At 54.6% G+C, this 23,051-nt stretch overlaps 3 protein-coding genes across 3 annotated transcripts; 1 reads left to right on the top strand and 2 right to left on the bottom strand.

Moving 5' to 3' along the window:
* Nucleotides 1-936: 936 nt before the first annotated feature.
* On the bottom strand, nucleotides 937-4,531 carry GLRG_06342 (sodium/calcium exchanger protein; the record flags this gene model as incomplete). Its single annotated transcript, XM_008097027.1, has 3 exons — nucleotides 937-1,365; nucleotides 1,418-4,209; nucleotides 4,333-4,531. The coding sequence occupies 3 exons, from the start codon at nucleotides 4,529-4,531 to the stop codon at nucleotides 937-939; spliced, it is 3,420 nt and encodes a 1,139-aa protein (XP_008095218.1).
* A 2,325-nt stretch (nucleotides 4,532-6,856) lies between these two features.
* Nucleotides 6,857-8,090, top strand: GLRG_06341 (26S proteasome subunit P45 family protein; the record flags this gene model as incomplete). The annotated part of the gene is made up of 2 exons (XM_008097026.1): nucleotides 6,857-7,091; nucleotides 7,156-8,090. 2 exons carry the CDS (start codon nucleotides 6,857-6,859, stop codon nucleotides 8,088-8,090), a joined length of 1,170 nt encoding a protein of 389 aa, XP_008095217.1.
* Nucleotides 8,091-9,066: 976 nt separating this feature from the next.
* GLRG_06340 (protein-tyrosine phosphatase) lies at nucleotides 9,067-12,032 on the bottom strand (the record flags this gene model as incomplete). The annotated part of the gene is made up of 2 exons (XM_008097025.1): nucleotides 9,067-10,125; nucleotides 10,185-12,032. The coding sequence occupies 2 exons, from the start codon at nucleotides 12,030-12,032 to the stop codon at nucleotides 9,067-9,069; spliced, it is 2,907 nt and encodes a 968-aa protein (XP_008095216.1).
* Nucleotides 12,033-23,051: the final 11,019 nt, after the last annotated feature.

Here is a 23,051-nt window from a genome sequence, read left to right as displayed (position 1 = left end):
AGATCGACCGGGGCGGCGGCGTTGATATAGAACGAACGGCCGTCGCGTCCGCCTGTATTAAGCTGGAAGCTCGTCCAGGCCACGACTCATCTCACCAAGCGCAATCATGCTGAGCTGCCAGCCGCATGGCCGCCGCTACCCCCGAAAGGAGAGCATATGTCCGCAGCGTAGCCAATGGAGAGTGTTGTATGGTGATGCGATGCCGTCATGTACACATCAAGACTTGACCCGCTCCGTAGAGTGGGGAAGAATATGGTTTCGATTGCCGCTAACTTGCATCACGGATATGTCAACGATACTGAAGCGCTTTTTGAATGTAACCCCCGCTCCAGAAGCTCCGACGTCCCGGCGGTCAGGCCTTCCTTCATGCCTGGATAAAGTGTCTCTCCGTTTTAATTTCACTCGCAGCCAAGATCCATTCCCACTTGTTCACCGTCGTTGCTGCCGTTATGCCAACCCACCAAGTCATGACGATGATCGTCCTATCCCCTGTCCAGACAAGATGACGCCTGCGCCTTTAGTGCGTTCGGGCAGGAATCAATGGCACTTGGCAGATGCAAGTCGTTGAAGAGAGACCCGCGTCTTATGTCGGCACTAACATGCAACAAGGATGACAATGGTCTGGAGGTCTGATATCAATTAAACATGTAAATTCGGAACGGGCCGCGATGAAACAAAAGGGTAATAATCTGGGTAATACGTCCTCTTCTCCGTAACGCCGTCAGCGTACCATTGCAGCCGCCTGCTTGATAAAATGAACTCGTGTAGTGAGCCGTGCCCTTTGTCGGACAACCAGATGCCAAACTTGCTCTCCGCTCCGACCACCCAGCTTCTTCCCCCCTGATCAACTCAAACAATTCGACAAGTGCTTAATTAATATTCGCTGCGCTTCGGATATCATAACCCGTCATCCTTCATCTCTCTTGTAAAACCTCCCTATCCTTGGAGAACGGCGCCATTGAGGCGACGACCGACCGTCTTGTAGGACGAGTACTGTCCGTCGACGCCCATGACGTCGAAACGGTTCATGCTCATGCCATCTTCAGTGAAGCCCGACAGGTAGTAACCGACAACAACCACAAGGTAGCTCAACAACAGAATGCTACCCTTGAAGTAGTTGCTCTTTCCTTCGCCGTACATGTAGCTGAGCAGGAAGACGCAGATTATCACCGTCACCATGTCCCACTGAGGGAATAGGAGTGCAAAGGTGCGCGCGCTCACGTCCTCAACACCCTCGGTGGTCGCCCAAAACGCAGAGTAGAACACTAGCGCCGGGATCTGGAGCAGGCAGACTTGGAGCGCGTAAGCAGAACCAATTTCCATGGACAGTGCAATGTTGCCGTTCATGGCGAAGGAGATGGCGTTCTATGGAACATTAGTCGACATCTCGGGTGGCTTACAGCAGATCCGAACTTACCAAGAATTCAGTCGTGTTGGGGACTAGGGCAAAGAGAGTAATGCCCAGAAACTTTTCGTCAATGGCGAATCCCTCGAGAACAACATCAACGGTGTCGACCAGAATCTCCGCGATGATGGCGTAGAGTACAGTGGCTCCCATGAGAATGATGGCACTCTTGCCACGGCTCCAGTTGGGGGCGTCGTGGCCACCATGGGGCACCTGCACAGTGCTGGCAGCCGCGAGATCCTCGGCCTCGGGGACCGCGGCGGTACGCAGAGCAGGGGTGCGGGGAAGATTTGCACCCAAAGATCCGGGCTGTGCTGAGGTTCTGCGAGGCATTCGCTCCCGCGCGGCGATTGTAGCTGCAGTGGCAGCCATCTCTGCAACCTCGCGGACAAGAGCGTTGTTTTCGGCCTCTGAGAATCCTGGGATGTGAACGGTGGAGCGGACTGTTTCACTGCTGCTTGACTTGGGGGGCACAACATGCGGGATGCTGACGCCGCCGTTGCCCGGGGCCAGTCCTAATCCAGTCGTGGAATCATGGCGGGAAGCGTCGTCGCCCTTTGCCGCAAGGCCGACCTGCTTCAGTGACTGGCCGAGAATGCGCTTGTAAAGGTGGGAGTCACGGACGTCGACAGAGGTGCCAGTGGTCTCGGCGAACGAGTGAGGTACCGATTGTCTGGCATGAGCGTGCGCTTCTTCGTGTTTCTTCTCGTCGATCTCGGAATTCCAGATGACGGCCGCGTGAGTTCGCAGAGTGAACCACAGGCCCACAATGTAAGAAAGGAACAACAACGTGGCGCAGAAGTAGCAGAACGGTCGAACAGCTTCGAGGTAAAATCGGTCGTTCAGGGCTGGAGTCTGGGAGAAGAAGCATCGCTTGCAGTCACGGCCATCGCCAACTGGCGACAGGCCACCTCCGATACCGCTGTGGCTAACGCAGTCCAGACAGTTGAGCTCATGGGTGCCGTAGATTTGGTAGAAGAGCGTAGGGCCGAAAGCGCCGAGGACGGCGAACAGCAGCATTGTTGAAGTGACACCGGCAGATCTGGCATTGAATCGTTGCGTTTTGCGCTTGATGGCGCCAAAACACATGGACAGGCCAGGGAGGAAAAGAATACCCGCGAAGATGCTGCCGACGATGCTTCCCTCGACGAGATGGCCCTTGCCTTGACTAAGGGCGACACAGTAGAGGAAGACTTCAACAATGGTAGAGAAGAATGCGTTGATGGCGGCACCGACTCCCATGGATGACTGAGCCGAGATGGAGGCGACAGCCTGGCCAATGAAGTAGGCAAGCGGAACGATGGAAAACAGGCCGGTAATGAAGAGGAAGGCAGGCGAGGTGATGAAGAGGTCCAGGTGGAGAACGTTGTCGAGAACCAACCAGTCGAAGATGACGAAAAAGACGACACCCATGAGATTGATCAAGAAGACGTTGGTGCCATCAATGGTGTACTTCCAGTACTTGATGCCAACCGCGCGGTAGGTGCACAAGAGGATCGACGACTGCGGCGTGTCGGCGGTACGGGAGAGCACCATGTCGGCCTCGAAAGAAAGCGCCAAGGGATGTCGTCGTAGCTGGTCAAACAGCAGCATGGTGACTTTACCCATTGGGATGGAGAAGACGAAGAACCAGCAGATGAGGGAAACCAGTATCAGCGACGGGGAAAGCAGCAGGTAGAAGAACAGGAAGAAGACGACGCGTCCAATGTTCCACTGTCCTCTTCCAAAGAGTCGGCGCTTGGTCTGCGGCGGCGTCTGGGACCGATCGCCGCGTCGAGAGCGGCCCAGAAGGCTGTCCGTCTCGCTCGGCTCCGAGTCGATGCTCCTGCGCGAGCGGCCAACAATCGACCGGGTACGTTCAAAGCCTTCTGGGCCAAAGAACAGGCGGCCGTATTCCAGATCTCCGTTCTGCCACTGCTCATACTCGGAAATGCTTCGTCCTTCGCCCTGGTCTTCGTGTAGGTAGGCCTCGTCCTGCTCCAGGCGCACAAACTTGCCGAATGGATAGAACAGGTAGGCGGCCAGTCCCCAGAGAACTCTGCCGTATTCTCTGCCGCTCGGGGTCGCGGCGAACAGGAAGCACACGACAGCACCGAGTGCTGAAAAAGCCGCCATCCACCAACCAAACAGCAATGTCCAGAGGAGATTGAAGAAGAGAAGCCAGCTATGCACTCTGCCGCCAGGAGTCGAGTGGATGTCGCCCTCGGCATTCTTCTGCACCGAGCGATCCTTCTTGTACAGGGCAGGCTTCCACAATCGTATACCAAAGGGATGCGTTTGGTTGATGGCCTGCTGGCGGTCCTTGAGCGTGAAGCTCTCTGCATCACTCACGTCACCATCCGACTCGACTCCGATGTCCTCCTCATCGGGGTGTACAGAGGGGTCGCGCTCCAGCTCTTCGGGTACGTTCTCGTCGGCTCGGGGGGTTCGCGGCCCATCGTCCTCGTCGTCCTCGTCTTCATTGTTCTCGCTGTGGGTGGACTGCACGCGCGACAGTGTCGTCGGCAGCTGGGGTCGACGGCGGGTGCCATAGATGTTGGCACGCTGGCCTTGATGGCGTTCAGCAGCGTCTGCCTCGACCTCGTAAATATCGTCATCGGCCGAGAAGACCTCGCCGCGATGCGGTGCCGATGGGTTTGTCGAGAGTCGACGGGGCATCGGGGGTTTTCGGGGTCTCGAGGCTTTGGGGCGTTCGGGACCCATCATGGGCGATCGGGTAGCTTGGGTGGAGCGAGAATGAGAACGGTCGTGAGCTGAGGATTCAGACGGGTATTGCGAACCGGAAGCTTGGGTATGTATAGAGCCTGCAAAGGCACAAAGCGGGGGTTGATGTCAGCCAGGGTTTTTCTGTTGAGTAAACTCGGCACCTCAGACAGACAAGTGGTATTGAGTTTCTGGGCATGCAGCAGCGGGTCGGGCGTACGTACCATAGCCACCTTCTGGGCGCCTCCGTACCGTATCGGTGGACTGGAATGACTGGAAACTTTCGGACAAACCGTCTTCGCGGGACGCGACATAGGAGTCAAACCTTGAAGGTCGATGACGAGTATCGGTGGGCGAGGCGGCGGCTGAGCTATCGTGGGACTCCTCATGGGCTATTGCGCCCGGCCCGGTTGAGGGATCCATATCGGACTACAACGAAAGGGCGAGGATAGAGTGAGCGCGTAGCTTTTTCGAGAATGATGGAGTGTCGAGGGGGTGGGAAAAGATGGGCGGAGGAGGTTGGCAAGGTGCCGGAGATGTGGGTTATCAGTGCGGACGCGGCAGTCGTGTAGTAGGTAGGTTATGTAGGTTGGGTATTCCTCGGAGAGCCCGAGTATCCGTATTGGGCTGTCGCGGTCGACGAGTCGGTGTCAACGAGTGTAGGTCGGGCGGCCAAGATTTGCTGGGCGGAAAGGATGATGAAAAGAAAGGGTTGAAGGGGTACGGATACCGTACTGATGGTTGCTTAGCCGTAGCCGTGCCTAGAGGTAGGTAGGTAGTTAGGTTAGGTAGTTTGGGCAGGCAGTGTTGGTAATGGAAGGTGAGGCAGTGTAAGCAAGGGGAGAGACGGATGCGCAAGCAGAGAGTGGGAAGGAAGGTATTGTAAACAACACAGACACGCAAGCACTAGCACACAACAGAGTGGAAGAAGAAGAAGAAGAAGAGAGTTTCAGGCCTCAGACAAAGGGAAAGAAAAAAAAAAGGAGGGGAATGACGAGTGGAACTGAGAGTGAGGTCTCGCCTTGCCCATTCCTGTGCGGCGCAAGATATAGTTCGATCTGGGTAGCCTATCTATCTATTCAAGGTAGGATGCTGGTGGTGGTAAAGTGATGATCCAATGTTGTGCAGTGCAAGTGCACTCGCAAGTAAGGTATAGGAGGTGGTCCCTACTCCGTACTTTGTCTTAAAACTTACAGGTACCTCTGCAAAAGGTGGCAGGGGTGGAGCAGTTGGAATGTTTGGCCTTCTCCCCCAGATTTGCAGTCTGACTCGGGCGTTGTCCGCTGTTGACCGGGTTTGCATCTGAATGAGTTGCATCTGCAAGTAGCGGTCATGTGCACACCCGTTGATGAACGATGTTTGGAGCGAGGAACGACATGGAAGATGCTATTGACCAAGTAAGTACTGGTAGGACAAGTGCCATAGTGTGTGTGACTGTGACTGGCCCTCTCTTTTTGTTTGTGCCTAAGGTATGCCAAATACAGTTGTTTAGTGTACAACATGGGAGGAAGGCTCTGATGGGAAGAAAGCTAGGGACGACACTGACAGGAAGGGCCCTGTTTGAGTTCTCGTCCATCAATGTCTCCAACGTCCTTTACCATGAGCGTGTCACCACCATCAAGCAAAGGTTATGCCGTTTAGTGTTTATATCTGTCTACTACCTAGGCATGTATGTACATTATCCGTACTGTCTCTGATACTCCGCGGATGATTGATGGGTGGGAGCGCAGTCCAGTCCATGGTGGAGACGCAGCGGTGTTGGTGCTTTTGGTGCTTTTGGCGTTTGCGGCGGTCGCGCGGGAAGGTGCTGTGGAGCTTTTCTGACCCAGAACCCACTAGACGACGTTGCGGCAGCGGTCAACAACATGGATCATCGTGCGTGTTGTGATCCAGACCTAGCAACAGCGAACCAAGCTCCCGCCCCAATCAGCCTAGCGTCTGGTTCCTTCAGAATCAGGGTGCAACCTCAATCGGCCGCCACACGCGAACCAAGAACACTCTCCTGTCTGCCGTCTCTTCTTCTTCTTCCTCTTCCTCTCCCTCTTCTTGCCCTCTTCCGCGGAGGGAGTCGAGTCCCGCCACATGAGCGTTGCTGTAGTGTACGCAGTCGTGTAGCACCTATCTACACGCCTTCTCTGCCGCGCGTTTTAATGATGATAATGGTGATGATGATTCGTTATCGCTCACGCCCCCTCCCCACCCGTATCTGTACTATTGCTCAACATGTGCTCTGTCCTCGTGCTGCACTCCACTTTCCCAACTGGGAGAGAAAAACGTCACTTTGCATTCCACTGCATCTTTTGTTGCAGCACGCAACGGAGGATGGACTGTCAAACCTTCCAGAAGACCGGGACCGGAATATCCTTTCATCCGACATAGTGTACATGGCCTGGGCTTAAGCTTGAGTAGGAACGCTGGGTGGCAATCCGGCGACCTGGTCCGTCACGTGACCCGTACCAGTTGAACGCGTCGACTGTCGTTTGCCTACGGCTGACTGACCGACCGACGGAGCCAGCCAGACCTCCAGCCCTGTCACTCCGGAACCCATCTGCGAGCTTCCCACCACGACAAGCTTCCATCACGACGACCCTCCCAACCCCCGCAACGTCAACCATCAAACCATCGCAAACCCCGCCCTCGACGGCCCGTTGATTCCCCCCTACGCAGCGCCCCAAGTCACCGTCCCCCAAGTCGAAAGCAACCGCAAACTTCCCGCCCGGTTTCCAATCCCTCGGGGCATCCGTCACAATGGCGCTCGACAGCTACTACCAGAACAAGATCGAGGCCATGAAGCTCGAGATCCTCAAGGGTCAAGCAGTCCTCCGTCGCCTCGAAGCCCAAAGAAATGACTACAACTCCCGCGTGAGGCTACTGCGGGAGGAGCTGGGCTTGTTGCAGCAGCCCGGTTCCTACGTCGGCGAGGTCGTCAAGGTCATGAGTACGAAGAAGGTCCTGGTCAAGGTGCATCCCGAAGGCAAATACGGTACGTCACTCGCCATTGCTCACAATGCATCCCGTTTCGCTTCCCAACACTAACCCACCTGCAGTCGTCGACGTCTCCGACAATGTAGACATCACAAAGCTCACCGTCGGCAAGCGGGTAACCCTGCTGTCCGATAGCTACAAGCTCGAGAAGATGCTCCCCTCCTCCGTCGATCCCCTCGTCTCCCTCATGATGGTCGAGAAGGTCCCCGACAGCACGTACGATATGATTGGTGGTCTGGACCAGCAGATCAAGGAGATCAAGGAGGTCATCGAGCTGGGCCTCAAGCACCCCGAGCTCTTCGAGTCGCTCGGTATCGCACAACCAAAGGGTGTCTTGCTCTACGGCCCTCCCGGTACGGGAAAGACGCTCCTCGCCCGTGCCGTCGCCCATCACACCGACTGCAAGTTCATCAGAGTGTCCGGTTCCGAGCTGGTACAAAAGTACATTGGCGAGGGTAGCCGCATGGTCCGCGAGCTCTTCGTCATGGCCCGCGAGCACGCCCCCTCCATCATCTTCATGGACGAAATCGACTCCATCGGTTCCTCTCGTGTCGAGGGCTCCTCGGGCGGTGACTCGGAAGTCCAGCGCACCATGCTCGAGCTCCTCAACCAGCTCGACGGCTTCGAGCCTACCAAGAACATCAAGGTCATCATGGCCACCAATCGTCTCGACATCCTCGACCCCGCCCTGCTGCGTCCCGGACGTATCGACCGCAAGATCGAGTTCCCCCCGCCGTCCGTCGAGGCCCGCGCCGACATTCTCCGTATCCACAGTCGCAAGATGAACCTGACGAGAGGCATCAACCTCACAAAGATCGCCGAGAAGATGAACGGCTGCTCTGGCGCCGAGCTCAAGGGCGTCTGCACAGAGGCCGGCATGTACGCCCTCCGCGAGCGCAGAGTCCACGTCACCCAGGAGGACTTTGAGCTCGCCACCGCAAAGATTCTCAACAAGCACGACGACAAGGAGGTGTCGCTCGGCAAGCTCTGGAAGTAAGCGCGCGGAGGGGCCGTAGGCTGTGGGAGACGGAAAAAGAGAGACGGGGAGAAAGAAAGAACAACAACATCAACAACGACGACGACTACATCCTTGCTGGGTTGGCGGGAGTTGGACTGGCGGGCAAAGGGTGGCGGTGGAAACAGCGTCCGCGCGGTTCACGCGCTCGCAAGTGGCGCTTGTACGGCTAATTATGTACGACTACATAGACATGGAATCGGCCACAATGACTTGCACATCACTCTTTCTCCCTCTTTCCCCTGCCGTCTCACGGTGATTGCGTCCGGTTATGCTGGCTTGGGCTGCCTTCGTTCGTACCGGCAACCGAAGAGTCCGACTTTACATGACAGCAGAGTGTCGTGATCCAGTCATGTGGCCTTGTGCCGGTGCGCCTCTCCGCCTCCACCATCGTAGGGTTTGGAGAGATTGGTAGCTTTGGAAGGGGGAGGGCTCGGAATGGACAAACAGGTCATAGATGATACGAGCGCCTGTTATAGCTCATGGTATGGCTGGTTGGGGCTGACATATGTTTTACGGCAAAACCTCCTTGAATCAAATCATAGTTTATAAAGAATAAGGGGGAAATCATGGTCATCGGGACGCCCGCCGAAGCAGCCATCCCATCCCATGCTCTGTCATTCAACCACCATTTTTAGTATACAATCCCAGGGATCGACCACGGTCATATCCCAACATGCCGGTGCCATTGGACAGTTATTTCCTGTAAACCGATGCATCGTTGATAAAACGCAGCTCAAAAAATGCCTAAACGCCAGACCTCATGCCCCTGACCCCTGTACCTTGGGCCGATGTATCCGTTATTGCCTGTTGCCGTTCAAACCCGAAATGCCAGATGGTTTCCATTACTCGCTGTGATGCTTGCACCCTCCGCCATTCATAAAGGGTATCGCGTTACGATTCCGCAAGTGTTCTCCGTTCGCCCGGCCATATCCGCAGTCTTTAGTCGAGCCAAAAATTATTTGTCCCCTCTAACCTGTAAACTTCCACTTCGAGCTCTGCCGCCCTTGTTCAAAGGCGAGTTCCTCTCGTGTACCCGCCATACGTATTCGAGAATCGTCTCGTAGCACAAGACGTACTGGCGCAGGCTTTGCACCATGCTAAGTCTTTGGTTCCGGAAGTCCTCCACTGTCTTTTGGATGAGATCCATAGTGTCGCTGTCGTCCGCCAACCATGTGGTGTCCAGCGGTGTCTGGTCAGGCGAACCTCGCCGCGCATCAACACTTTGGCGGCGACTGCCAGGGTTCAAGTCGAAAGTCTTCTCGCGAGGAGAAGGTTCTTCGGACTGCCCGCTCATCTTGATGTCGCCATCCGAGTCCCGCTTCCTGACAGGCCTGCTGTTCGTCTTTGCAAGTCGCTGACGCTTCAGCATGTCGATGACCGTGTCCACAGTACAGAAAGTGCCTGTTCGACCACATCCTGCCGAGCAGTGCACAAGCATCGGCCTTGCCCTTTGGTCCATCTCAGGCTCATCATACCATGCGAGAGAGCCAGGCTCGGGTGATGCTCGGACAGCAGATACAGATGAGGTGTCGACGGGTCTCGCTGATCGTTGCATTACATTTGCCATCTCTACCAGAGCCAGTAAATGAGAGGGCTGAGCAGGGGCGCCGAAATCCGGCCAAGATGGGTAATGCAGATGAGTGATCTCACGCATCGGGGCGAAAGGGTGCGAGGCGTGAGACAGAGCGAACTTGCGAATGACGACATATGGCGTCTCGCCCTGCGCCGGCGCGGGCGCGGCACCGGCGCTCGTGGCTTCCAGGGTGGTTGTCGTGTTAGCACGACGGCGACCGGCTTCAGCAGTAGCCGCCGCAGACGGGGCGGTCGATCCCTGGTTCGTACGATGCTTATCAAAATCCAACGAGACCTTTTTCTCTGATAGAGGCTTCAGTCTCATTGAGCCAAAGTCTCTGCCTTGCCAGTACGGATGGCACTTGAGCTGACCACCTTCCGACTCGGCGGTCAACATGACAACAACGCGAATGTCCTGTTCCCATATGACGGACCAGAAATCCTGCAAGAAGTTAGCGCACTGTCAATGGAAGTGCTGTAGAGTTAACAGCAAGCACGTACCTCGAAAGTTGCTGGGAGCGGGCCCTGCGTGGCAATGTATCTCTTGTTGCTCCTTGGTGACTTGATGTGACTAGCGTTGACATAGTCGCATGCGCCGTCCGGCCGGCCCTGCAATTTCACTCGGGCGTGCTCGAAGGGCAAGATGTCCTTGTAACGGTTCTTGCCACCCTTTTCAATGCCACAAAGCTGCGGCGCGCTCTTATTCTTCTCGCTTCCGTCAAACATTGAGTAAGCAGCCTTCATCCGTGCTTGTTCTGCTTTTTCTATGCCCAAAAACTTCTCAGACACCTGCTTGCCGTGGTCACTCGGCTTGGAAGCATCCCTAAGCCACCGGGGGAGTGTAGGCGATTCCAAGCCCGAAGGCCGAGCGATGTCCAACTGGCCCACGCCGTCGGCAAGGTCCATATTTTGACGAATATTGGAGAAGAAAGGGTTGGCGTTGTTTTGTGACATTGGCAACATCACACCACCAATAACGGGTGCGATTCCAGGACGGTTTCCGGCATTGGTCGCCGCCAGGACACCACCGCTCGCCACGGGACCGCACCCTTCATCCACAAGGTCGGGATACGCATCAGCGAAAGCATTGAAGCCGCCCCGCAGGATGTACATGCCACCTGTGTAGCCCTCGTTTGCAAACTTCTTCACCATGTTCATGCACGAAACGGCGTCACGCTTCTCTGCCGAGTATGCATCATAGACAACGAGGTGCTTGGTCGACTTCCATTTTGAGAACCGCTCTTCCATCGCAGGGTCTTGGAACGTCTTCTGCAGCTTCGTCAAGTTGAATGTAGCTCGTTTCAACAGTGTCGTGGGAATGCAAAGGTTGAGCGCGCCTTTGATACGAGCTTGGGAATACTGTTGCGATACTCTCAGATCCAGAAGCAGCAAGTCGACCCCCGAACCGTCAGCCTCGATCAAGTCCTCGAGTTGCGAAGGCGCCATCAAGGAGGGCCCGCTCTCCATGGTCGGCGGCATCGTCTCGGCTCGCGGTTGATTTGTTCTGGCATTGTTGGGCGCCGGGATATCAAGCTTGTTCTGGGAGATGGATAACCTCGGGTGACGGTCCTCGACCTTGGATAATGTTGTTCTTCGTTCGAAAGGTGACTCGGATTGCATCGGCGACTCAAATCTCGGCATGTTCAGGTTCAAAATAGCAGGTGGTTGTATTGAGGCCTCAGAGTTGCGTTTCGAGTCGAGCGAGACGTAGGCCGAATCGTGCGAGCTCTGTTGGTCGACCTCCATGCGACTCAAGGGCCGCTCCTTGGCCACTCGGGGTATCGACAAGTCTGAAGCATTGTCGCTTGCGTGGGTATTCCACCTCGCCGGGCGAGGACGAAGCGTCGTGGGATTTGGGGGCGCTTGTGGGAAGTGAGAAGAGGAAAGGCTGAAGCCTATGCCGCGATTGAGATCGGCCTGGCGCTTGAAAGCCTCATAGTCGGGGTTAGCATCGATAGGAACCTGCTTGGGCATCGCGGCGCCAAACGACTTGACGGACGAGGTCGGGGAGCTCCAGTTGTCTCGAGGCATGGCGGAGGAATCTCTCGGGTCGGCCGACTGTTCTACAATGAGTCCGAAGTAGTTTGGGCTCGAGGCTCTCGCTTCCGACTGTCTCGCGGGGGACAGCTTCTGGGGAGGCATTGACTGGCCAACGGAATAGGGCATCCAAGGAGACGCAACAGGCGTGGAGGGCTTGGGGCTCTTTGCGGCAGGGACTGCGAGTTTGGACTGCGAATGCGTATGGCTATGGGAAGATCGCGGGCCGGGCGAGGGCCTAGGAGCCGAATGCGGAGCCTTCATGGCGTAGTGGACGGATGTAGCCCCGTCGTTGCTCCTCTTGTCGAGCATTGTTAGTTTAGTGTAAGGAGTATATGCTTCTTGTTGCTGGGGTTGGTGTTGGTCGACGAAGAACATCAACGGGGGACGGATACGCTGCAGAAGAATTATTCCGACGGCGGCCAAGTGATCAGGCCTTACACAGCTATAGCGCCATCGCAGTAGAACCCAATGTTTTTGGCGATGATAAGGTGGGTGTTCAGACAGATCGGAGGGAAGGAAGAAGGGGGGAGGGAGGGTGTGCGGAAGAGGCTCTTTGAAAGATGGACGGGTAAGGCACTGGGGGGTCTGTCTTTTAGGGAGAAAAGAAGGTTGCGGGGGGGGGACTCTGACGTGACGGCACAAGTGGCGATCTGAACCTGGTCAGGGCAACCTAGGGGGGAGGGGGGTGGACAGTGATGATTGCTTTTTGCTGCTGCTATTATAATGCGACTCCCTCTTCTGGATGGAAGGGAGGAAGGTAGAAAATGGATGTGTGTGAGAGTGTGAGAGAGAGGGAAAGAGGGAAAGACACTCCTGAGGGAGATACAGAGCGCAAGAAGAGAGAGAGGGAGAGAAAGAGAGAGAGAGAGCCTCTTGGCAGGACACGGGAGGAACTGGGGTGTCGAGGATGATGAACTGGGCCGGGGTGACTAGGAGCCGGCAGCACAGGGTGATGGCGCTGGGCCTCGGAAATTCAGACGTCGAGTTTTGTGTGAGAAACAAGTGCGGCTGGGGTTGAAAAGCCTAGCTTGCGGCGCGCAGTTTGACAGCGGAAAGAAGATCAAGTCATGCGGAAGCGGGTGGCCATGATAATACTTGTTGTTGTAATGTACGTAGATGATGCCAGAAAACAGGCAAATGGACAGTGGGGACAATGAAGGGGAATGAATACCTAAACTAAGAAGACCCGCGGAAGGGGGAGAAGGAGAGAAAAAGAAGAGAAGAAAAGGAGCAACTGCTTGGGACCGGGAAGAGGGGTGTATGGTGGGAAAGACAAGGCGAGCAGAGCAGGTTGACGACGACATGACAAAAAAAAGGGTCCAGGCCTACGAGGACGATGGGACGGGGGGGGGGCATCCACCCCTGGCGGCAAGGAGGGATCTCCGGGTAAGGGTAAGGTGTGGATGCAAGCATGGAACAGGTACGGTATGCTATGCTATAGCCTATAGGTAGTGTTGGTAGGTAGCGTCTGTATCCGTAGTGTAGTAGTATCGGTATATTGCGGTCTGTCTGTCCACTTCGGGCCTTCCCCTTGAATTATCACCTGAAGATTTATTTGAAGGTGTTGCCTGTATGTGAGCTCGACGTTCAGGGGCAAGCAGCACAAGATGATTCTTCCCGGCGTTTTGCTATGGTGGAGGTGTGGGTGGCAGTTCTTACAAAACGACGATCGCTAAACATAATAATAAAAAGACACACACCCGCACACACACAAACACAGAGCAGGCAGTGGCCGGTGGCGGCGGCGAATGGATCTAGTCTCGGTCTCTGGAAAGTGAGAATGGTATATCTGTACAGTACAGTACACTCACTAGGTACTCTAGGTACCTACCTACCTGTACACAATGGACCTAAGTAGATAGGTAAGTAGTTCAAGAAGGCAACTGGAGTAGGTAGGGGGAATGTGCAAAGCAAGAGCTGGTGAGATGGGGGCCGAAACTGGTAGGGAAGACATGAACGTCTTGCGGCGATATCCCAGCGCACATTGGTCCAAACCAAACAATAACGCCATGGAGACGGTACGGGTATTCGTAGAGTTGCGACGAGTCGCGGAGGCCAAACAATGCTAACGACACGGGCGTGCTAGGGGCCACAACAAAGTAGCGTGGTGTGGACGTCATGTCCGATGAGGTCGTGGGTCGTCCAAGCCGGGAATGATCATCGCGCTGGCGGGGACTGTGACCTCAGACCTGTGCTCATCTCAGACGCGTCATGTGCTATTCTACGGATATATGGGCCGTGATTAGGTGGAAAGGTGCTCGCTGTATCCGTATGTGAAGTGACAAAGTCTCTTCCCTTGGGCTGTGCTACCTAGGTACCCGCCTATTTCGCACATATGCAGATCTGTCTCCCCACTGTTCATGTTTGGATTATAATTATCACAGGGCTCACCTGCCGTCCATCTCGTCATTAGGCAGGATGGGGGCGCTCCTTTGACGGGGGGTTGCATTGCGCACTCTGACTGGCCCACCCCCCCCCCCCCTTTTGGCGCGGTGTGTTCCCCAGAGATGAGATATGGCGCAAAGCTGAATGCTAATCTTGTATTGCACTTGTACCCTCTCATTCTCATGTCTTGCCTGGCCTCTAAACCGTGTCGCCAGAGCCTTTTCAAACAACTCTCGACAGCTCCCGGGCCTTCGCCTCCAACAATGAGGGGCTGGCAAGACTGATTCTCCGACCGGATCTTCAGGTCGCCTTCAGAAATCATACGAGCAAAGACTAGCAGCAGACCGACGCAAGCGCGCAAGCGTTAGTCGGTGGTAATTAGGTAGCCAAGTGCTACTACGATGTACAATCGGGACTTGCAGAAACCTGGTTCGCACGACTGGATTTCCCCCAAAGTCTGCAAAGACACACGCGCACCGCTACTGTACTGTACTGTACTGTATCCGTACTGTACGCTCACAATGAGACAGGGACAGGGCAAGACCCCGAGACCCGCGAAAAAGCAGGGCACACGTACCAAGCGTGCAAGCCCAAAGCTCATGATTTTCTGGTTAAGACACGCGACAGCACAACGGCGGTCTGTATTCATCAGCAAGCATCATCCTCTTTGATTTATCTCTCATTGCCCTCCCCCCCCCTCTCCCTTCAACGACCCGAATTCTCACGAAGCGGGTGGGGGTGACTGGCCTTTCTTGTATTCACCATGCGCTAAAGCGAGGGTTTGGAATGATTCGACATCGTAAACCCTCAGCAGAAAGACTACCTATACTAGGAGGGTAGGAAGGTCAGAAGAAAGGAAGAAAAAAAGAGAAAAAAAGAGAAAAAAAAGGTACCTCCCCTGTACCTTACCTTAGCTCTCTCACATCTCACCTCTCTTCATTCGACCAGTGTGGTCTGCATTGGTGCAGACGTCATAGGGCCCATGTCGATTAGCAATCTAGCATCATCATCCCAACTGTCGGCGAGTCTGGATTTTCGATGCTATCTGTCAACCAATCGCGCGCCCGCCTCCCCCATTTAGTGTTCCCAACAACGTGTCCTAGTGTATGTGCCCTGTACCTTTTGCTGGGATACGATGCTCCTGCTCCCTCCCTCTCTCTTTCTCTTTCACCACGTACGGAGTACTGCTTGCTCACTTGTCTCTGGGTACTCACATGGGCACCCATCGCTATTCAAGATACCCAGTACTCCGTACTCCGTACACTAGTGCATTTATCATGGTTTCGCAAACCGTGTCCCATCAGTGTGTCTTTGGCTTGCTTCTACTCCGTACACTAGTCGAGTTCGAAAGCAAGCAGTTTGAGGTGTCGGCTCGAGCGTCGGGCAATTAAACTGGCACTGACAGCAAGCAGGATGCAAGGTTGAAGCTGACAATATCTCTCCCCAAGCCTCTCTCTCGGCCTTCGATACGCCTCCTCTAGCCAGTCCTCTTGTTGGTGGGCTTACTTTCGGGAATGACGTAGGACCAGCCAACGAACGGTCAGGTACCCGTCGTCCTTTCAACTGACATTGTCAACCGTGGCTCCTCGCAAGAGAAGAACTGGGCAGCTCACAAAGTATGCCGATTGGAGTCCCTCCTTTTTCCCGAGTTGCACGGTGCTGTTGCCCCCCACCTCCCCAATGTAAACTCTGCTATCGCGTTCGAGGGGCCTAGAACTGTTCCATCAACTCTGTTCGACTCATGCGCCCGACGAAGAAGTCAATGCTTGTAATTGACCTGATTTCAAACGATTCAATCGAGAGCCTGACCCTCGTCACAGGACGCGCAGCCAGCCTCCCGGTGGGAGACACCAGGCCGGAACGTAAACAACGGCAACCATGCTGAATAGTATATCCTTGTCAGTATGGCCTTCTGAGGAACGCCAGTCGTACAACGTTCCAAGTTTTCCAGGTTGATTTTCAAGCCGTTGTTGGCATGCCAGATCTTAGTCGGTATGCTAAGAAGCCGAGGGAGATCATACCTACGATACGATACTTTGCATTGGCATTATCGTGTATCCGGATGCACCTTCCCCTGTTATCGGCCTTGCCATGCCAGTCCCTTTAGTTCGGTCCTCGCCGCACAGCCCGTGTGTGCCTTCCCCGTCCATGCAATCCTGGGTGTGGAAATTTGAATCCATACCGCGCCTTCCATGTTGGCAGGAGACGGAATTCCCGTGGAAGGCACACATCACATGGGCTGCGCGGCGAGAAGTTGATCAGCACGTGAGGTCCAAGTCTCGTGGGGGGGGTCTTGGTCGGCTCCATGCAAGTCTCACCAGAATCAAGAATGGAAGAAGAAGAAGAAGAAAAAGAAAAGAAAAAAGAGGCACCAACGACCTTGCTCCCCCGTTCCTTCTTCAACTTCAGCTCTGATCCGGTCTTGGCCTTTGCATTCCCAGGCTCCACGTCGCATTCCGGGCAAATTGCACTGGACCCTGTCTGTCTTCACGTCCTGATCTGGGTATTCGATATCCGTACACTACCTCTTTCCTTGAGGCGGGAATGAGTACGGAGCCTCCTCCAAATTTCCATTTTTGGCTCTGCTCCTCGTTCCCCGTCTTTTCGCTGCAAAGACAGGCCGAAATATGAAGCCGATGCGAATTTGCTCATGGGAAATTACCCACACGCCGCCGCTTATTGTCGCATTCTGTACCTTTTGCATTCTAGATTTTCCCCCATCCCCCCTTGTCCCCCGTCTGCGCCCCCATCCCATCTATCCATCCATCCATCCGGCATTAACGGCCGCCTTGATTTTTCCCCCCTCACCGATACGACGACACGAACAAGACCGGTTTATTCTTTTTCAGGGAAATAACCATCCCATCAATCACTAGCGTTCGCCCAGCAATGCATTCGTCCCACAAACCATAAGCAGGGTCCTGGTCTCCGCCACCGCCGCCATAACTACCTACGGAAGAAGGCAACAATAATAAAACAATATACGGATACCGGGCGGTCGCCTCGCCCCTCTTCCGCTCGACTGCCTAGTTAGGTAATCGTCAAAAGCTCAGATGGTGAAGAAAGACAGGTACACGGATAGCTTCCAACGGCCGGTTTTCCGCGTCTACCTTGGGCATTCTTCTGGCTGCCCTACCGGAACCTCCTCGGCCAACGTCGTACTGAAATGCAGTACGTATCCAAGGCCTCTTGAGGTTGCACCGGTACACACCGCTAATGCCGTACACCGTCGTCGCCAATGACTTGACATTCCGCGTCCGCTAGTGCCTTCGTCAGGTGGGAAACTCGCAGCGTTGCTCGCCTTTACTCGTGAAGCCGCCCGCCATCTTCCTACCTGAAGTCGTAAGTTGCTGCCATGGTGTCAAAGTTTTCGACTGCCCTCGATCCTTTGTTGCGTGATCAAAAGACATCCTGGCCAAGGTTACTACAGTCCCAACCTGCAGGGTTTGCGGTTCTCCGAGTGGGGCTGTTTGGTTGCTCGACAGCTTTAGGGTAGGAAAGTTGATGATGCTGGCCACTCCGACACGATTGCTTCCTGGGCTACTTACTAACTAGCTTGAACTCTGGCCTACCGGTGTCACTCGTCAAGCGCCATGTATCCATCCGCTTGGGACGACGTCGAAACATTCTGCAAGCCCCAGATCAAATCGACTCCTTCACGAACGAGCTCAAACACCAAATGGACTCTCCCCTCCCTTTCCTCAATATTTAGCAGGCGATACCACGGGATACGGGATACACATTGGTGATTCGTCTAGAGAATGACCTGGTTGTTTCGTAATCCTACCAATACGGAGTACTGTCTGTCAACCTAGGTAGTTCATCTTGAGCCCTGTGACCCCCTTCATTTTCAGTGCATTCTTTGTATAACCAGCAAGGCTTCCATCCTCCCGCTGTTGGTCCCTTAATGCCAGCGTCATCACTCTGAGAGCTGTCATTGGAGAACAAAGGTCAACGTATCTTCGTTTCTTGGCAGCAGCCGTGCTTTCTGGGGATGCGTTGACTCTCCAGTCTCTCAATGGGGAATCAATCACCACCAAAACCCACCACCTCATCTTTGTCTCAAGTGAGACAGGACGCGCGCCGTCGTCCATCGGCTGCTTTAACCGCCACGCCACCTTTCTCAATCCATGCAGTATTGCGCGGCGGTGACCTGCTCTCGTCCGCCCAGTCAAGACGCGTGCACCTCCACGATCCCGCTACTCGGCAAAAAGAAGCGAGTTTTTGCAAACTCTGCGTTTTGCACCCAACCTTCATCCACGAGGGATAATGGCAAACTCAAGAGCCCAACTCGGCCGCCCGCCCGCCTTGGCTTGATTCGACTTACGGCGCAAAAATCAACCCCCCCCCTCTCTCTCTCCCCGCACCATAACGCCTATCGCAACCCCCCTTGGGGCTGGTCGAATAATGGTGCGCGCGCTGCCAGTCCTTTATCCACATGTCTCCCGGGAAGACCGTTCCAGGTCACACACCGATACTTGCAACGCAGGCGTCTATTGCGATCTAGAACACCTCTCATATCCACCGAACCCCACTACCTAACCCATCGCAGCACCTTTGGAACAGGGTCTCGGATCTGTGCTCTTCTGCCCCCCCTCGCCTTAAGCTCTTTTGGCTTGGCGAGCAGTCTGTCAGTCCGAGAAGTTGTCTCCGGTTTCTTCGCGCGTCCGTTGTCCTCACCTCTCCGTACGCGCATATGTACACTACTGGCGCTATCAGTTTCTCCGGGCCGGGCCTGGAGATGAATCGGACGGGAGCAAACTGCACCGAGTTGAATCTTGGATGTCTGAATTGACGGTTGAACCGAGTCAATCCAGTGTCTCGCCGCATGTTTTGGCCGTACAACTGCTTCTAGATCTGTCTTTGATCCATCAACGTTAAAATTGGACGAGGCAATCGTCACAGTCTCGCCTACTATCACTAACCGGAGGTTGCTCCGCCAGGAGAGCTCCGCTAATACCCTGCACCCGATTTTCAAGCCGGATCGTCTCCAACAATGAAACATCGCCCGGCCGACATCAAATGTGTTGCTGCACAACTGCAACCTCGCCTTGGTACCTGCAATTCCACGTCGCTTTCATTCGATCCAGGCAGGGCGTTGAAGATTCGCCTATGCAAGTCATAGTTTAGGTATGACCAGTGGAAGGAACCCACCGGCAGTGGATGAAGGCCACATCAGATGAGACATGGGGGGGGCCCTCCAATGGTCACCAATTAATGCTCATGACACGCCGAGTGTTCGGCGAACCCGTTGGCATTGCAGATACCACCCCCGAACTTCCTGGAAATAGCCATGCATGGGTAAGCCCCTTGGTTGGGCAGCCCTATCTATGATGTCAACGACTCTTCACGTCGGTTTTATCATGTTCCCTACATGTTCTACGTTGTACAACATATACGTGCTACCTTGACATGGAACGCCTTGACCGCTGTTGACCGGGGGTGGCGCGTGAGCGATCATGTGACAATCTCATGCGAGTCTCCTGGAGATGGCACCCATACCTTTGCCAATCAAATGAAGTGGAAGAGACGCCGGGTGCCGTCACAGCGGGACCGTCTCGCGGGGTCGTTGCTCCATGGTTTATCCGCCGACGAACTGTCCAAGTTACCTAGTTCGCCGTGTCTCGCCGAGGTCGCCGTCCGGCCCACGGCAAGGTTTCTGGCTTAGAATTGGGGGGGGTCGTTCTGTTATGGGACGGACCTGATCTTGTTTTTCTTTTTCTTTTTCCTTGCTTGTGCCTGAGAGCGTGGCCTGGTTTGTGCTTTTCGAGAAGTTTCGGGCTCGGGGCGAAGCGGGGAGGTGTGTGTCGGTGTGGCCTTGTGTAAGTCGCTCCCCGAGATCGATGACCACGACCAACCCGGTGCAGGGCAGAGTACCGATCGATGCCAGGCGCGCCGCAGTTCTCGGCTGGTGGCGTTGTCGAGCGTGAGAATCAACGGAGCGAGTTGGCCGCGATGCCCCCCCCCCCCCCCCCCCCCCCTTTCTCCAAAAGGAAACTGTGCGAGTTGCCGTGACGCAATACTTAAGGTGAGGACTTGGATCCCGACTTAGCAGCAAATCCGGTTTGCGCCCGGCTTTGCGTAATCAACCCACCTGTTCATCTTTTCGGCTTGATTGTGCCGCTTCCAAAGTCACTATCGCCGTGGGCACGGTACGATGAGCTTCGGGGCTTGATAGATCCCTTCTTCACGATGCTATGCTGACGTCTGCTGCTCGGGTCTGTTCCTCTTAACAAAGTCGGGCCACTTATCCAGGTGTGCAGTGAGGTTATGTAGTTATACTGAATGGAACGATGCTCTAGCAGAACAAGCCAGGTCGTCCGTGTAGTGACATGTACAATAATACCCAGAAGAGCTCAGGAAAGGGGATCTCTCCCAGCGTCAGTCAATAGATTGCATCGGCTTTGTAATATGGGGGTGATCCATCTGCCAGGTCGCGAGAGGGTGAGCAGCCACAGGCTTAGCAATAACTGTTTATCGTGACGAAGCTCGGTACATGGGTCTTGGTGCCAATAGCATCCAACATCGGGTTCAAGGTACTGCCAGAAAGTCGTTTTGCAGCGTCACTCATGCCCCTTGCGTCGGGGTTGGTGCTTTCAGTCGATTCGACGGCATGAGGAGGTTCACGGGACTCCATCATGGTAGTTAGGATTCTAATAGTCAAGTGAAGCCTACGCACTACTGCGAGTTCACAACTCTCGCCAGCGGTATTGTTCCCAACATTTGCTGATATCGCAGTCCGGATGGATGCGGACAGGTAACCGACGCTAAACGTGACTCGACATACCGGGAACCAGACGAGGGAATCACAGGAAACGCTTAGTTCGTCGATTTTCGGGTTTCCGCTAAAAGGAACGAATCTGCTGCTGCCATGTCTTCAGGTCACAGATCCATGCCACTCAGGCCAACTCCTCCAGATGGGGGACAAGAAAGGCTTGTGATGCCGCTTGGCTCCTCTGGACTTCGAAAGCAATGCGGCAAAGTAGAAGTGTGAAAATGGTTAGATGCCGATGGTCCATCGCGGTCTTCTGCTTTCCACCGTTCCCATAGTTGTTCTTCGACTATGGTAGAAATGCCAATGGGTGAGCATGGTGCTTCTGGGTGCCATCGCAGGGGATGGGATCATTTGTAAAGTAAAATTTCCCACGAGCACCTGGTGCATGATACAGTTCTTCACGCGAAGGTCGATCTCATGAGAACTAGCTAGCATCGGCTGCTGGATTCTGGTCAAAGATAACAGGCAGCGCATCTTCTTTACTGCCTCGCGGAGAGGCTGTTCCGAGGCCAGTGACATGATACTCACTCATATGGCATGTGGAAATAGTCCAAAAGCTCCCTCGATTTGCCACAATCAGCCAAAGAGGGCTTCAGGGCTTCAGGGCTTCAGAGGGGCTGCAACAGTAACAGGCTGATGATACCCTTCATGATACAGTCGTGGAGGAAGATAGACGTAGAGACCTGGAGTGATCTATTAATCAGCTCTTGACCTTCCCTAACCCCGTTTTGAATGTACCAGTCGGAGACGAGGAAGAATCCCTTCGCGCATCCAGCGTTGTAGACACTTAGGACCCTCGTCCCCCTCTCGCCTTCACAGGAGCCAAAATCCACTTCTTTCGCGACGCTGTAAGACTCAGAAGGGGCTCGTGGGGTGGTAGCAAGCCCACAAGAGCGTCTCGGTCCTGTGTTGAACCCTCCGACAGACTGTTCGATTTCCAAGGAGCTTCTGGCAACCGTCCAGAAGGCAATCACAAGATTCGAGATCCAATTGTTGCCTGGTACTGGCAGTATCAGTCTCGTGGTATACTAGGCCAACAGCACAGCAATCATCTTACTTCACCTCCAGGAAAGCGTTCCAAACCTTCCAAGCTATGCGACGAAATTTGGCCAAAGAGCCGAATACATCAAGACACGCAAGGTACTCGGCACCGATGAGGGTCATATTATGACAAGAAGGCGGGCTCGGGCAAGAAAAACATGATCAGCGATGCATCCTGGGAGTCGGAGTTACAGGTATTTATTACTTGGACGACCTCGCATGCCTGTATGGCTGTCACAGGTCTCGGTCATAGCCATTCGAAGCAAACGAGGCGGTAGACTATGCATATGCGTACTGAAACATGGGTTGGTTGACGTAAAGCAAAGGTGGCCTATCGGTAAGCGTAATGTTTACCGACTATAAATCAGTTTGGCCACGTTGCCCTGCCTTGTACGCTGAACAAATATCATATGAGGCCTCGTTCGCATAAGACATGGCTGGACCGCGTGCGTCTTGTTAGGGGGGCGCTTCGACGGTCTAATAAGACACGAATTCAGATTGTGCCGAAGCCATCGGGGCCAAATAGCATCATCCTACGTGGCATTATGAGTGTGAAGAACGAGCTCGCTCCCCAATGGCAATCGTGAGGCTAGCATATTAATGCGCTGGTCCAGCGGCAAGCAAGCACGTTGCATACGCCAACCACGAGCATAGCTGTTGCTTTGCTGCTTCGATGCTAAGCAGAGTGCTCGACTAAGAGACGCACAGCCGTTGAGACTACCACGAGCCGGAGGGCTGTGGGCTGGTTGTGGTCGAGGGGAAGGTTGGTCCGAACGGCGCCACAGCCGCTGGGAAGCGTCCGTGGCGGCCGGTGGTGGTTGTCCACGGGGGCCGGTTCCTCCCACGTGATGGAAGTCGCATCATTGCTGGACAATGACGCCGGCGCCTTGCCTGATTCGGCATAATCCGACATCTTGCACAATACTACCTAGGTACATAAATAGGCACCTAAGGTATGTGTGTGGGTATGTAAACCTTCGATCCTGGACCTCGACGGTCTCATTTGGAGATGCCGGACTCGCACAAGTATTGGGTTCGGGATGACGTGGTAAAGAAGCAGTTGGGTTCGAGTAGTGTAAGCAGACAGAAAAGCTGTGTCGACCCCGTTCTTCCGCCGGCTGTCTGAC

The sequence above is a fragment of the Colletotrichum graminicola genome, assembly GCF_000149035.1.
Source record: "Colletotrichum graminicola M1.001 genomic scaffold supercont1.23, whole genome shotgun sequence".
Lineage (NCBI taxonomy): Eukaryota > Fungi > Ascomycota > Sordariomycetes > Glomerellales > Glomerellaceae > Colletotrichum > Colletotrichum graminicola.
Note: the sequence above shows the minus strand (reverse complement) of the source record. Positions and strands in the feature narration are given on the sequence as shown.